Source organism: Gadus macrocephalus, chromosome 21 (genome assembly GCF_031168955.1).
Source record: "Gadus macrocephalus chromosome 21, ASM3116895v1".
Lineage (NCBI taxonomy): Eukaryota > Metazoa > Chordata > Actinopteri > Gadiformes > Gadidae > Gadus > Gadus macrocephalus.
In genome coordinates, this window is record NC_082402.1 from 5,098,039 (window position 1) to 5,113,575 (window position 15,537).

The window sequence follows — 15,537 nt, forward strand, 5'->3', positions numbered from 1 at the left end:
ATCCTCTGATATAGTTTGGGTTCCAAGTCTGATAAAAATGTTCTCCTGGTTCACTTTATCTACATTCTACTGCTATAGAGTTAAGGTGTGAAACACGGATAGGGCATCATCTACCAATGTTGGCAAATCAGTCAAATCTATTTGAAAAAGTTATATTAACTTCGAAACATGGATGGGGCATCGTCTACCAATGTGGTTGAATCATTAAAATCGATTAAAAAAAAGCAACATTTCAAAGTTTAGCATTGACAGTCAGTGCTACACTAAAGTACCCCAAGGGGGCTTTGAACCGTCCTCCTCCAACCAGTGTATTGTAGAGTTTGAAGTACAACGCTACACTTGGCAGGTGATCCATGCTGCATGTAGGAGCTCTCTCCTTGAGTGTGTGTTTGTGTGTGGTGATGGCAGATTTAACCTTGACACATTTATGGCTCCATGCTCAACAAGTGTGCAGCCTCACACAGCCCCATGAGTCCAATCCGTCAGACTCGGGCCAGGCGAGGTTGCTTAAACCAGCCATCATCCACACACACACTCAAAACCAGGAACATCAGGGGAAACATTATTCAACTATTATAAAGTTATTAGTAATTTCAAAGATAATTGTGATTGGAATGATAGTGATGAGGACGATCCTCAGGATATAAACGTTGAACCTGTTAACGACAATTAACAGGTTAATTACGAGGAGAGAGGGAGGGGCCACTGAATGGCTTCACTGTGGCTGCACATTCCCCGATAAGTGTACCTCGCGCTCTTACTGTCAGCAGAGCCAGCGTATAGCGTCAGTCTATGAATGAGTGAACTCTCTCTGTTCACTCTCAATTAACGTGCAGGACCTGAGTCACACAAACAGTGTGCCCTGTACATTCTCTTCCAATCTTCCTCTCCTACCACTTAAAGCCGTTTTCAGACGTGCCCTACGCATCTTGGCCTGTCCCTGGGTGGGCTTTTACAATCGACATTGCTCATTCACAGTATCTCTCTTCCACAGTATCTAAGTTGCTCATTCACAGATTGGATCGCAACATTGTCGATCCGTATTGCTAATCTATTGTGTTGATTTTTTTTTTTTTTTTTTTTCTTCTTTCGTTTCCACGGGTAGAATGGATGTAAGTACCTTCCCCATATTTCTCATTCTGTTTGTCTGTCTTCAGCATGTTTCACCTGAGCTATAAAACGCTGTTCTGTTGCTTGTGCCGACGGGGCCGCGTTGCTGTGGAAATGAAAGTTGGTGTCCACCCTCCTTTCCACCCTCACTCTTCCCCGTGTCTCCATCCTGGACTCTCTTCCCGCCCTCATCCCCCCCTCCCCTACCCCTCCCCCCCTCCCTCCCCCGTCTCCCCCCCCCTCCCCACCCCCCCTCCCCCAGCACCCTCAAGCTCCGTGTGGTGGTGGCTGCCCGCCCTATGGCTCTGCCTCACAGGGGCCCCCCCAGTGGCCTGGATCGCCGCAGCAGCCGCAGCAGCAGCCGCAGCCGCAGCAGCAGCTGGCCCCGTCGGGGGCCTCGGTGTGGCCGGGGCAAGCCCCCCCCCAGGCGCCACCGTGTTGGTCCGGACAGCCCAACACACCCTGCTGGAACGGGGGCCAACCCGCGCCGGCTCCTCAACCCACCTTCCCGGGCCCTTACCCGGCCTCTTATCCGGCGACCTACCCGGCCCCGGGGTACCAACCAGGCTACCCCGGTTCATACCCGGCCCCCGGGGGCCCTATGGCCCCTCAGCCGGCGCTCGCCCCCCAGCCCGCCCCGACCCCTGCCTCTGCCCCGGGGCAGCCCTGCCACCCGTGCTGGCCGGGGCCCCAGTACCAGCCCCAGCAGCCCCAGATGCAGCCCCCCATGCAGCCCATGCAGCCCCCGGCCCCCCCACCCGTCCCGGCCCCGGTCTCCACCCCGGTGCCCAACCCGGTCCCGGCCCCCAGTCCGTCCCCCTCTGTGGCGCCGGGGCTCCAGCCCAGCGTGCCGGGGTGGCCCGCCCCCCAGAGCTGGAACCCGGGCTACAACCCCGGGCAGCCCGGCTGGCCCGGCCAGAACCCCTCCATAATGCCCCCGCACTGGCCCCTCGCGCCCACATCAGGACCCCTGGTGAGTCCCCAGCAACTATCTGTGTGTGTGGGGGGGAGGGGGAGGGGTGTGTGTGTGTGTGTGTGTGCGTGGTGAGTGTGTGTGTGTGTGTGCGTGTAGGTGATTATGTATATGTGTGTGTGTGTGCGTGTGTGTGTGTGTATGTGTGTGCAGGTATGTTTGTGCATGTGTACTGTATATACTGTATGTGTGGTGTGTGCGTTGGTATGCGTGTGTTTATGTGTGTGTGTGTGTGTGTGTGTGTGTGTGTGTGTGTGTGTGTGTGTGTGTGTGTGTGTGTGTGTGTGTGTGTGTGTGTGTGTGTGTGTGTGCAATGTGTGTGGGTGTGTGTGTGTGTTTGTGTCTAGGCTAGGTTTCTGAGTGTTCACCCTGTTGATGTGTGAATGGGGTAATTGATTGAGTTGAGCTGAACAATGACCCTGCTGTCTCCCTTGTGCAGAGCGTCCCGTACAACCTGAACCTGTCCCGCGGAATCTACGACAAGATGATGATAACCATAAAGGGCCACGTCAAACCCAACGCTAAAATGTAAGACAACCTTAACCTCTGCTGTCTTCACTGGGTGAGCCACACGGTAAATGTCTAATGTCCATCAGTGTCTCTACGGCTAGCAGAGAAGGACAATTTGAGGATTGTGTTTTGTTACAAACTTTTTTTACGCTTTAAGTTTAGTACACTTTTGTTTCTCTTCAGATCGTATAAATCAAGAAAGAAAGCAAATTCAATTTAAAGAAATTAAATAAAAATAAACCAAGAAGTTTGCACTTAACAAGCTTACACATTGGCTCTGTGTCCTTATCGTATCAAACAAGATCCTGACACAGTCTCCCTCTTTGCTCAGGTTCACGGTGAACTTCCTCCGAGGCTACGACATCCCCTTCCACATCAACCCCCGCTTCAGTGAGGGTGGCAAGCAGGTGCTGGTGCGGAACCACAAGGTGGGCGAGCGCTGGGGCAAGGAGGAGAGGGACCTGAAGGGCCCGTTCCCCTTCGCCCCCGGGAGCTCCTTCGAGGTGAGACGGAAAAACACGGAGAGAAACGATGACGACCGACACTGTTTAGCGGTCGGTTTGTTTGGCTAGGCTAGCTGTACTGATAGGTGCCATAAAGGTTCTAAAGGGCTGATTATGGTTCCATGTCGACGCACCGCAAGGACCATGCAGACGCTTTGACGCAGTCGTGAACCTGCGTCGGGTTTTAGTGAGTGGACCATTCAATCACAACCCTCGCTGCTGAGTCGTCTCGATTGCAAGGTAAACATTTTTGAGAGGCGCACGTCAGGCCCTTGCGGTGGACGCAAGGAGGGTCTGCAAGGACGTAATGGGTCTGTAAAGCCCCTCGTGTTGAGTCGACGTGGAACCATAAAGTCTGATAGAAATGTCTATCACTTTATCGAACTTCTACTGCTGTGGATAAAGGTTTGAAACATGGATAGGGCATCATATACCAATGTGGTCAAATCACTAAAGCGGTCGGTTGGCTTGGCTAGGCTAGCTGTACTGATAGGTGCCCTTTCTCCTGGTTAACATCAGGAGAACGTTTGGCAGAGAGGCTGGAAAGGGTTGGAAAGGCGGTTGGGGATGTTCCTAGATAAGGGGACGTCTGAGGTGCAGAGGGACCCCTGGAGGTTAGTAGGGTGGGGGTCACCAAAGCACATGACATAATAGTGAGTTGTTGTTGGTGTTGTCGTGTGTGGAGGGGTATGACGCCTCAGACACTATTAGATAGTAGGGTGGGGGTGGGGGCAGGGGCTGAGCTCAACTGTCACCAGACAGTAGTGAAAGAGTGAGGGTGTGTTTTGGGGTGTGTCCGTCTTGAGAGGGACCAGAGTCCACATCTAGACCTGCTTTTTAATCTGAAGTGGAAAGTTACAAAAAAACGACAGCATTACAAAGCATATCATACTGAGTTAGTGATAAATAATGGAGTGGGTGCTCCTTGTACATTTTTGTGAAAAGGTTATATTAAAGGCACCCAGTGCAACTTTCGAGGCTTAAAAATAAACATTCAATTTCTAGTCTTTTTTACACGTAGTAAGTTTCAATAACTCCATACCATTACATATCGACATTCAAGGAGCAAAGATGAGACGTCGTTGTGTGGTGAGAACTGATAGAAAATCGTAAACAACAACAATCGCCGGTGGGGAGAAGCCATTTTTCCATTGACTGGAAGCCTGCTTTATTTATTGTAGGTTACAAAAAATAAAGAAAATGGCGGCATTGTTGTTGTTATCGATTTTCTATCAGTTCTCACCACACAACGACGTCTCATCTTTGCTGCTTGAATGTCGGTATGTAATGGTATGGAGTTATTGAAACTTACTACGTGTAAAAAAGACTAGAAATTGAATGTTTATTTTTAAGCCTCGAAAGTTGCACTGGGTGCCTTTAATGTTTCTGTTTTTCAATATTTTATACATCTGACCTTACCCTGTAACAATTGTGTTCATGGCCAACCTACATTTTTTTACATGTCCCACATTTTTGAGCGCCAATGCCTTCCCCGCGCTTCTTTTTATTTGTTTTATTAAATAAGAAGAGCAGGCTTAAGCACGTATTTTTCCATATTGACGTTCGGCGGACCTGTGTTACAGATGAAGATCCTGTGCACGTTCGAGGCGTTCCGCGTGGCTGTGAACAACATCGCGCTGTTCGAGTTCACGCACCGCGTGCGCGAGCTCAACCAGATCGACCGCATCAACATCCTGCACGACGTGGTGCTCACCTACGTCAATGTGGAGACGCTCCCGTAGGACAGCGCTATGTCACCATTATATATATATGTATCGAAACAAATGCATGTGAGCGTTTTATAATTGAGTCTCCCCAGAAGCGCACAGACCGCGCATGCGCTAACAAAGACGTTCAAGTCAGACGCTAGAAGGGCTGAACATATTTAACCGTTAGATGATGTTATCATCATAATAGACTGCCGGATACTTTATGAGCTGAGCTCATTTCAAGATGTACTGCTGCAAGCTCATTTCTCTGTGAAAATAACTATTAATTAGGCCTGCTGAGTTTTACAATTCGACTGTCTATTCTAACATTAACATTTATAGTGTGTAATATTCCCAAACTGCAACAGATTAGCTCTCAACAATGGTTTAGGATATACTTCCTGAATAACATAATCTAGTGGAAATGTTGTTTTGAATGGAATGTGTGACCTAATATAGAATAGGACAATAAATAGAAGTACATTTAAAGTCTGCGTTTTATTTTTTCTCTCGAGTCTTCCAATGGACACTCCAATGGACAAAAAACAGGCTGCATAACATATGCAATTGACTACTTTCCAAAGAAAAGCTCATAAGATATTCACATTCAGGGATCCTATTTTAAAAACAAAGAACCATAGCAGAATAGGCTAATTGTGAACGTAACCTGACACCCTGAAACCACATAGTTTGACACTGGCTCTATCACAACGGAACCTCGGACACTGCGATTCAACCCAAAACACGGTTGGTTTAGCTTGTATTGGTTTGATAAACGTCAGTACCTGGTAGTGCCAATGCTTGCATAGGGGATAGTCATTGACTATTAACAGACATTGTTACATGAAACATCTGACTGAGCAGGGTAGACCGGTTTAACCGGCATGAGCTCACTATATAGTATTTATTTTAATTAAATACGTGTCCACCGAGACCAATACTTGTGGTAAGAGCCCAAACATCGAGGCACATTCGCCCGGCTTTCACATTAAAAAAAGGCTATTACAGAACAAAACATAGTGATAAAGCACGATGTGCATTCTGGGCATTCCTCATTTCCTTCCGTAGCTTCCTCTTTAGATCTCTCAGATTATTCAGGCATAAAACCTCACTCGCTATCAGTCCAGCAACTTAGAACTCGATAAAATTATCTGTACACAGCAACACCATAACCATATCTGTTCAAATAAAGTGCTGGTGTGGGTGTATGCATACGTGTATCCGTGTATGTGTACTGTATGTGTGTGTACCGTGCCTGCATGTATGCGTGCACGTGTCAGCACACGCATGTGCATGTAAGTGCGTGTGCGTGCATGGTTGTGTGTGTGCGCACACGTTGGCACATAGCCGTGTCAGCACACGTTTGTGCATGTATGTGCGTGTGCGCACAATGTTGTGCGTGCATGAGCACACATTTGCGCATGTGTATGCGTGTGCATGCATGAGCAGTGTGTATGCGCGTGCATGCATGGTTGTGCATGTGTGTGTGTGTGGGTGCACACTACACACCCAGTGTGAGCCCCCCTAGGTCTTCCCGTCCAGCCTCTTCTCCACGGACCTCAGCAGCAGCTCAGAGTACTGCTCCAGCAGGGCCAGGGCGGCCCGGTCCCCCCCACCGCAGGGCAGAGGGTCCAGCTGGGCCCTCACCGCGCCCAGGGCCTCCGACAGCACCTTCCTCATCTCCTCCTGGTCGTCAGCGGCATCACAGCCCCCGCTCAGAGTCTAGACGGTTCATTTAAAAGATGGTAGTCAATGGCTTTAGTCCATTCAATGCAAGGAGAGCAGTAGAGTAGCAACAGGAGTACTCCAGGGGACCTTTAGCCTGGACACCTATTCCATTTGCTTGTTGCCGAGTCCTGAATGATTCACCGTACACACTAGTTTGGTTTAGTCTACTATTCAGTCATTTAGCAGACCAAATGTGACCTGCAGTGTATTCATATACTGGTCATGAACATTGGAGATTTGAAACCAGAACCTCTCAGCTTGGAGTCGAACAGCCTGGCCACCAAGACTGTGTGGTCCTCTGCCTGCGGTGCTCTCTCTCTCTCTCTCTCTCTCTCTCTCTCTCTCTCTCTCTCTCTCTCTCTCTCTCTCTCTCTCTCTCTCTCTCTCTCTCTCTCTCTCTCTCTCTCTCTCTCTCTCTCTCTCTCTCTCTCTCTCTCTCTCTCTCTCTCTCTCTCTTCTCTCTCTCTCTCTCTCTCCTCTCTCTCTCTCTCTGCTCTCTGCTCTCTCTCTCTCTCTCTCGTCTACTCACCAGGCTGTAGAGTGTGACCGTCCTCTTGAGACTGTTGTGGAGTTCACCCACCGCCTGAATACAGGTTTCCAAGGTGACAGAGTGTTCTGGAACCACAACAGTGAAAATAATCCTTTAGTGAGACATTTAAGGTCGAGGAACAGGATCCAAGAAAGACCAGTCGAAGCCCAGCGTGAGACTAGTAAACAGAGTAAAAAGTACTAGTAAATGTAGTGTTTTTCCTTTTCAATTCCGGAATAAAAACGACATCTCCCAGGATACATAGAGGCAGATACAATAAAGACGTGGTAAACCTTGTTTTGGCTTAAAGTTAGTTAGTTAGAGTGAAAACGAAAATGGAATTAAATCGCCAGTTTGGTAAGATAGAAAAGGACTAATAACGCTTGTGTTATTCAAAAAAGGAAAAAAAAACATCAGGACCTTTATCGTAGTTATAACTACAGCCAGGCAAAAAATAAAAAAATCTGAAAGGAGAAAAAAATTGACGGTGCTGTTGACAGAGCAGACCGAGAGCGAGCGAGAGAGAGAGAAAGAGAGAGAGAGAGAGAGGCTGTAAGAGGGACAAACCATCCCCTGGAGTGGTGATGGCTGAGCGAGGCTGAAGTGGTCGTGGTGGAGAGGTGGACTCAGTACACTACAGTACAAAACCATACCCTCAATGCTCTAAACAACCCTAGGCACCCATCAGTACAAGCACTAATTATCAGCCAATAAGCATCCCATGTTTCAACGCGAGGCACCGCGGCACACCGCGGTCTCTACCTGGCCTGCTGGCGGGGAGGTCCGCGCCCAAGGGCACTGGGGTAGAGGCACGAGGCCGAGGCAGCGCGGACTTCTTCGGCTCCGGGCGGTGGCCTCCGGTCAGCAGCAGGCTCAGGGTGCGTCGGGGCAGGGGGATCTTCGAGGGGCGCGTCTCCGCGTCCAGGGAGCCCCGTCGTCTCCCGCCGCAGGGGGGAGGGGAGGGGGGAGGGGAGGGGGGAGGAGAGGGTAGAGGCGAGGTGGGAGGCGAGTGGAGAGGAGAAGAGGAGGGAGGAGGAGAGGGGGGACCAGAGGAGGGAGGAGGAGAGGGGGGAGGAGGAGAGGAGGGAGGAGAGGAGAGAGGAGGAGAGGGGGGACGAGAGGAGGGAGAAGGAGAGGGGGGAGGAGGAGAAGAGGGAGGAGGAGAGGAGGGAGGAGAGGGGGGAGGAGAGGGGGGAGGGGGAGAGGGGGGAGGAGAGGGGGGTCTGGAGCTCCGCACTCCGAGCGGAGGAGGAGGCGTGGCTTCGTTTGGACGAGGAGGAGGTGGTGGGGCTCATGTAGGAGCGCCGGGCCTTGGTCCGGGGGCTCGCCCAGGGCAAGGGGGAGGGGGGCGCCGAGCCGTGCGAGGGGGAGGGAAGCGGGGAGGGGAGATCCGTGAGAGCCCGGGTCCACCGAGAGATGCTGCGGTCGGGGCTGCAGTTGCGCCACTGCGCCACTAGAGTGCGCAGGGGAGAGAGGCCCTGGAAGAACGGACATGAACAGGCAACGTGAGCCATCAGGGAGGGGGGTCTTAAGCTGTATTTATTCAGCTCAGCGAGTGTGGATGACATTCATGTATTTTAACACTCCCAGACAGTGTTAGCATTATTATGGAAGATTTAAACGCCATAGAACAGGTTTAATATAGAAGGAAATGCTTATTTAGAATGACGCTTCAAAATAAAAAAAATAATATTATTTTCTTTATTATTATCTTTATTTTTTTTGTAAAGCAACAGAAACTGAGTCAAGAGAACCAACAACCACGGAGGGTCTGGGAATGACTTAGAGGTGACTCAGAGGCTTACGGTGTGAGGCCGGGTTCTGGACGGGAGCGGGGTTCTGTGAAGCGGCGTGGACCTCGGCCAGGGGTGCGGCCTTCGGGGGGGGACCGGAAGGCCTCCATTGTTGCAATCTCACAGGGCCACTCTTCCTTTGGGCCCCCGAGTCCTGCTGGGGGGCCCTTTCTGACGGCCCCGCATCTGGCCCGCTGAGATAAGACGAGACACAGGGATGAGAAAGTTTGAGGGGCCTTGTGTCAGCACTGCACACATGTTTTGTCTCTGTTCGTTGATGGTCAGGGTTCACGTGAAACACGGCGGAGACTCCTAGTGGAAGTGTGTGTTTACATGACTAAAATTAGTATTTCTGTATTCATGATTTGTATTCTGTGGAAAACCCGGCAGTGGCGGAGAGTTGATGATTGTGGATTGTGTTTGTTAATTGATGAATTAAGCTCAGAACTGGGGGTAGGAGCAGATGAGTGTTACACTGTTGTCGTTTTGTACCATTAAACCTGGGATGTTTGCTTTATTTCCCAATGTAGCGCTCACTTTAGCTTACAACTCGATTTACTTGTTTTATTCACTACGGATCGAATTGACTTAGAGCGGGAGGGGGGGGGGGGGGGGGGGGGGGGGGGGGGAAGTAGAAACTCGCGGATGGGTTTTTATTATACTCATAAACTTGTAGCAAAAATGATGAGTGCAGTGGAAAAGTTACACCGTGTAAGTTGGGGTACATCCACAAACAGAAAAAAACAACAACTAAACCCACTGGAAAGTTCCCTCTGTTCGTATTCTCATTGTCTTTGCGACTTCTATTTATAGAGCATTGTGCCTTGCAGCCTACAGCCAGGTTGTCTTTAAATACCCCCACACCCCGGCCACGTTTCCCCCCCCCTCACCCGTGGCTGTCCTCTCCCGTACCCACCTTGTCCCTTCCACCCTGGGGGTCTTCTGGTTGTCGGCCACCCCCTCCAGCATCGGCCGGACTTTAGACACGGGGGGCTGCGAAGTGGGACCCCCCATCCCCGCCACGGAGCCGTCCCGGCTCTTAGCAAACAGAGGGGCACTCCTACGGGGGCAGATGGCACGATGTAGGCGATTAGTTGTGTTTCCTATCCCCTGGGGAGTGGCTGAAGCTAAAAGGTAGAGTTATGGTTTGGACGGCGACGCAACGCAACGACCACGCCGTCGCTTCAACGCGGCCGTGAGCCTGTTCTGGTTCTGCGTTGGGGTTTCAGTGAGCGGACCAATCACATCCCTTGCTGCTGCGTCGCCTCAACGCAAGGTTACAATATTTTGGAGCCGACGTCAGTCCCTTGAGGTGGAGGCAAGGAGGTTCCCCAAGGACGTAACGGGGTCCGTAAACCCCCGTGCGTTGCGTCGACGTAGAACCATAACTAAGCCTTTAGTCCTGAAGCATGTGTAGCTACAGTGTGAGCCACCAATGAGTGCATTAAAAGCAGTCTGTTTTGCGTTAGCATCACAGCATAGCGGGATCCGTGGTTAAATCCCGTGCCGTAATTACAGAGAACCAACCACATTTTCTACCCAAGACCCACCACCGTTCTTTTTAATGCTTTCCTGGTAATGTGAATTAAAGTTTTTTATTTTCTCTGGCCTATCCGCGTGATTAAACACAGCTTAGAAACACAAAGACAAATTTAAATTCTAATGGGTGTGTAGACAGTTACATTAGCACTGTTAAACAAGGCATGGGTGGTGGACACTTAGTGAAATGGGAAAGCTGTTTAAATGACTGAATATGCAAACATACATTTAAATAATACTTAAATCATCTTAACACATTTAGACATCATATTGCGCTGGGAGCTGCGAAGGTGAAATAGTTGTGTGTACTCATTTTCCTGGTCAATCACGATTATGCTATTATATATCATGCATACATTATTCCATAAAATAATGATTTTTATAATAATAACTTTCTAATTGTGTGTTTTTATATTTTCCTTGCCCAGTTGAGGACGACTGAGGCTCAAGCCTTTAATTGCCATTCGTCAAGCTGTTCATTGTTCTATTAATGTACACCTTAAAAATAATGCATCGAAGTCTAAGAGCAGTTAGAGTTGACAAACTATAAAAGCTGTTAAGAGTTGACGCGTAACAATGTGAGTTTCTCCGTATTGGAGGCGTGTGTACACCTGTCTTATCAACCATAACATTATATTAAGACATATATGTGTGTACCTGTTTCTGTTGCCCCGGAAGCAAGAAGAAATGCTGGGTCCGTGGGTTCCACCGAGATCAGCTGGGGGTCAGGGGTCATGTTTTTGAGAGAAGAATAGGATGGAGAGGAAGGGATGAAGGTAAAGAATGGAAAATAAAACGGACAAAAGAAAGAAGATGAAAAATAAGATGGAGGGGGAGGGACACAGATGAAATGTGTGTGTGTGTGTGTGTGTGTGTGTGTGTGTGTGTGTGTGTGTGTGTGTGTGTGTGTGTGTGTGTGTGTGTGTGTGTGTGTGTGTGTGTGTGTGAGAAAGATAAATATTACCATATACGTAAAATTTTTTCCTTTTTTATAAAACTTTTTACTTTTGTTATTTTTTTTGTATCATGTACATCGGTGAGTGCCTGAAAAACGAGAGGAAGAGAGAAATCCTCCTATCTCCGGTCTACTCACCGATGTTGCTGGTGTCCCCCAGCGACTCAAAGTTCTGCTTGAGGAAACCCTGCTGGCTCTGGCGGTCGAAGGGCCCGCACACGGCCCGCAACGCCTCGTCCACGCTGATCGCCCGGCCCGCCCTCCTCTTCTCCTCCACCACCTCCACCTCCTCCTCCTCCTCCTCCTCCTCCCCGCGATCCGAGCGCTCCTCGTCTGAGCTGTCTGCACCAATGGACGTCACACTGGCAGAATCTGTGTGGGGGAGGATGAATAGCACAACACAAGCACACATGAGCGAATAGACCCCCACACACACACAGACACACAAACAAATGATGCACATAATTTAAAGTACAATTACGGTATTATGAACATTGAGCCCCCTTTCTGGTTTGTCTAGGATGAAATAGAGTGGTTAACACCAATATTTTTGAATATTGGTCCTGTCTCCAGTCTTTGGCCAATTTTCGAATCGCTGAAATTAGCCAAATTCTGGAAACAGGACCAATATTAAAAATATCGGTGTTAACAACTCTATTTCATCCTAGACAAACCAGAAAGGGGGCTCAATGTTCAAAATACCGGAATTTTTCTTTAATCATTTCATTTGAATGTTTGAATTGGGTCGTTTATTCGGGGACCCCATAGGGAGATAAACAAAATGTAGACAGCAGCACCAAGCAATAATAAAAAGAGCACTTACGATCTCCCAGTCATTAAACACTCCCATTAAATACAATACTAACGACCACCATATCAGTAAACACTTAACACTTATGGTCAGCACTCCACACCAATACACCAATAGAATCAGGCGGTGGTCTCAGGGGGGGAGGAGGGACGTGTGTAGAGGACAGGATGTTTGACTCCCAACAGAAGGATTCCAGGTACAATCCCCGTTGTCCAAGGCCTACCTGTAGGCCTCCTTGATCAGGACGCGCCCCTCTATGCCCCCTACCTGCCCCTGAGGGAACTGCATGCGACCCCACTGTGAATCAACGGGACCCCTGGATCAAGGTGGAGCGGAGTGTGTATGAATACATGATGTCCTCCGCATTGTCCTTACCGTGGGGGCTGTGGGGGTCCGGGCTGGAGACTCTGCTGCCGTAACCCAGGGAGACAGGGCTGTCAGCGCTCCGGACGTCCTGCCCCGTCCGGGAGTCCTGCATCCAGACGGGACGGCCATTCAGAGGAGGGGAGCTGGGGGGGGGGGGGGGGGGGAAGAGAGAGAGAGAGAGAGAGAGAGAGAGAGAGAGAGAGAGAGAGAGAGAGAGAGAGAGAGACAGAGAGAGAGACAGAGAGAGAGACAGAGACAGAGACAGAGAGATTGAAGGGAAAGAACAGAAAATTAAAAAAATGGATACAAGAAAACAACCAATAAGATAGTAAAGCGGAGAATGACACTAAACTCTTGCTCAATGTGAATTCTTTATCATTTAAATCTCAATTAAAATAATGATAGAGATAATATATCCCATGTCTTGAAACCTTTCTTTGTGGGGCTCCCTGGCTTCCCCCTCTGACTGCAGGGCGCGGTGTGATTCCCACCATGATATTGTACACACTTCATAGCGAATGGCTATGAGGTGATCTTCATTTACCTGCCCTGCGGACGGCTGTGGTTCTCTGTGGAGCGCGGAGAACCTCCGTCGGTTCCCTTGGAGCCTTTCGGAGAGCCGAAGAACAGCCAGTCTTGGTGGGGCCATGGCCGCGGCTTCGTCGCTCTCCCCTCTGACTGCAGGGGGAGCGGGGGTGGGAGGTAGGTGCAGTGCAGGGGCTTTCACAGAGGTGTCGTTGTAGGACAAACACAGGTGTGTCCCATAACACTAATTATGGGCCTGATATCTAGTCCATCACCCATGCCCTGGGGCATAATAACAGCAGACTTAGTAATAAGTACCATAATTAGTATTATGATAGACACCTGTGTTTATCCTAGGATGACGCCTCTCTTAAAAGGTTCTTTAAAGACAAATATCTTTGAGTGAGACATTGGCTGATGTGTTACTGTAACTACGCACACAGGACGTGGTTACACACACACACACACACACACACACACACACACACCCACACACACACACGTCTCTCCCTCCATCCAACCATCCAAACCCTACACAGCGATGTCCTGCGCTGTGAGGGCTGTGCGATTAATAAAAAAATTATCGCGATTTCAATTTTTGGGTCAAACGATCACCAAACTAATAAAATCAAGTTTTTCTTTTATGTTCATTACATGTTTTATATAAATTGCAGTAGGGCTACAGCTGGATACAAATTTTACATTATTTTCTATTTGACCATTTTGTGTATTTTTTTAGGCGAAATTTCAAAGTTCTGTTACAATGTTTTTTTTTGGGGAGAGAAATGCTGGATAACTGCCTCATGTTTTCGATACAAAATCGTTTAAATTATCGTGATTTCAATATTATCCAAAAAAAATCATTATTTCGATTTCTTCCATAATCGGGCAGCCCCAGCTCTACGTACCGGCGCCTCCCTCAGGTCGAGGGTGCTGGCGGGGGTCCGGGGGGCCGGCTCGGGGCTCCCGATGGAGGAGAAGCTGTCCAGCTGCCTCAGGTCCAGCAGGGACCGCACCATGGGCTGCAGGGAGCCCATCCTGTACCTGTAGGACCACCGTCGGCGGGGACGGTGGGCGGGCTCCGGGGACACAGGGCTGCACGGCGCCACCTGGAGGATGGGAGGGAGGGTGAACAACGTGCCCAGAGTGAGGCTCCGTCTAGGGCTGTGTCCTCCAGAGGGTTGCTGTTATGGCTGTGCAATTTATCGAATTTTGATGGGGATTTTTGGTCAATCAATTTCTAAAGTAATATAATCGAGTTGAAACTATATATATATATATATATTTCTTTAAGTATATAGGCCTATAAACTTAAAAAAATAAATATATATATATAAAATAATATAAATAGATAAATATTTATCCAAATGTTCATAGAAGTACAGCTGCATACATATTTGTGTATTATTTTCGATTTTAACAAGTTTCTCAGTTATGTTTTCAAACAAAAAAATAATCGTTTAAATAATCGTGATTTCAATATTGACAAAAATAATCATGATTAGGAGCTCTATTGTGCACTGAATGTATTATTTATGACTGAAGAGAAGCAATTCACCTCGAAGGGGCTGTATGTGTTCCTGTTTAAATACGCATTGATTGATATGTAAAAATAATACTTACGGTTGGAGGAAGTAGACCTTGTTTTAAAACACATACTAGAAAGTTGGCGGTCTTTGATTCAATAGTGCACGACATAGGGCCATGTCTAATTTAAAGGCTTATTCTTTACCAAAAACACAAGTTTGTGATAATAATTGCAATATTCACCGACCTTAGGGAAATCCCAGGCCTGCGTCGGCTCCGTGACACCTGTGGTGCGATAGAATAAGTAACTCTGTGTTACCATAATGATCACTGATATCGATTGTTGTTTGTTATACATAACAAGAATCAGTTGCATAATAACTAGCCAATTAACAAACAGTACCATAATAACTATCATAATATCCATCACTAGCATAACCACAATCCATAGCAAAATTACTTGCATAATATCAAGCATTATCATAATAAGTAGCATAACAACAACCAAAAGCATAATAAATAACCTAACAACAATCAATAGCATGATGAATAACATAACAACAATCAATCGCGTAATAAATAGCATGATAAAGATCAGTATCATAACGATAAACAAAACTAGCATAAGAACAATCCCTGGCGTAATAACTAGCATGGTCATGTGACAGTCACATGACCCGGACCACGGCAGCACCTGCTTCCTCCCCTCCATTGCTGCTGGCGTTGTCGGTTGTTGTTGAGGTGCTGCTGAGGGAGTCACCGTCGTCGGGTCGGTCGGGTTCGGCCTCAGGCTCCTCCTCCTCGTGTTCGTGGTCGCTGTCGGAGGAGAGGCCCACCTGGGCGGGAGCGCCGTAGCCCCCCCCCCTGTCCCCACCGAAACAGAGAGTCACGCGGTCAGTAATACAGTAATGGAGAGTCCGTAGTCAATAGAGGCACACAGGTGTGCTCTGGTGGCCGAT

General features: G+C 48.6%; 2 protein-coding genes across 2 annotated transcripts in view; one reads left to right on the forward strand and one right to left on the reverse strand.

Annotated features, from left to right (window-relative positions):
* Positions 1-1,106: 1,106 nt before the first annotated feature.
* LOC132450319 (galectin-3) lies at positions 1,107-5,294 on the forward strand. Its single transcript, XM_060042400.1, has 5 exons — positions 1,107-1,112; positions 1,373-2,083; positions 2,523-2,611; positions 2,925-3,096; positions 4,680-5,294. The coding sequence occupies exons 1-5, from the start codon at positions 1,107-1,109 to the stop codon at positions 4,836-4,838; spliced, it is 1,137 nt and encodes a 378-aa protein (XP_059898383.1). The 3' UTR covers positions 4,839-5,294.
* The window catches only part of LOC132450320 (mitogen-activated protein kinase-binding protein 1-like), a 29,235-nt gene continuing 18,574 nt past the window's right edge, over positions 4,877-15,537 (reverse strand). The window contains exons 20-32 of the mRNA XM_060042401.1: positions 15,273-15,442; positions 14,826-14,863; positions 13,960-14,160; positions 13,071-13,204; positions 12,536-12,669; positions 11,488-11,721; positions 11,052-11,112; positions 9,772-9,915; positions 8,868-9,049; positions 8,300-8,515; positions 7,825-8,046; positions 7,063-7,148; positions 4,877-6,527 (exon numbers count right to left, since the gene is read on the reverse strand). Of these exons, the coding sequence (XP_059898384.1) occupies positions 6,330-6,527; positions 7,063-7,148; positions 7,825-8,046; positions 8,300-8,515; positions 8,868-9,049; positions 9,772-9,915; positions 11,052-11,112; positions 11,488-11,721; positions 12,536-12,669; positions 13,071-13,204; positions 13,960-14,160; positions 14,826-14,863; positions 15,273-15,442 (2,020 nt within the window). The 3' untranslated portion in view covers positions 4,877-6,329. The remainder of the gene's footprint in view (positions 6,528-7,062; positions 7,149-7,824; positions 8,047-8,299; positions 8,516-8,867; positions 9,050-9,771; positions 9,916-11,051; positions 11,113-11,487; positions 11,722-12,535; positions 12,670-13,070; positions 13,205-13,959; positions 14,161-14,825; positions 14,864-15,272; positions 15,443-15,537) is intronic.

What these genes read in the sequence shown, in the direction of transcription:
- LOC132450319 (XM_060042400.1), top strand. An exon ending in CGCCCACATCAGGACCCCTG is followed by an intron (nt 2,084 to 2,522) that starts GTGAGTCCCCAG and finishes TCCCTTGTGCAG; the next exon opens with AGCGTCCCGTACAACCTGAA. An exon ending in GTCAAACCCAACGCTAAAAT is followed by an intron (nt 2,612 to 2,924) that starts GTAAGACAACCT and finishes CTCTTTGCTCAG; the next exon opens with GTTCACGGTGAACTTCCTCC.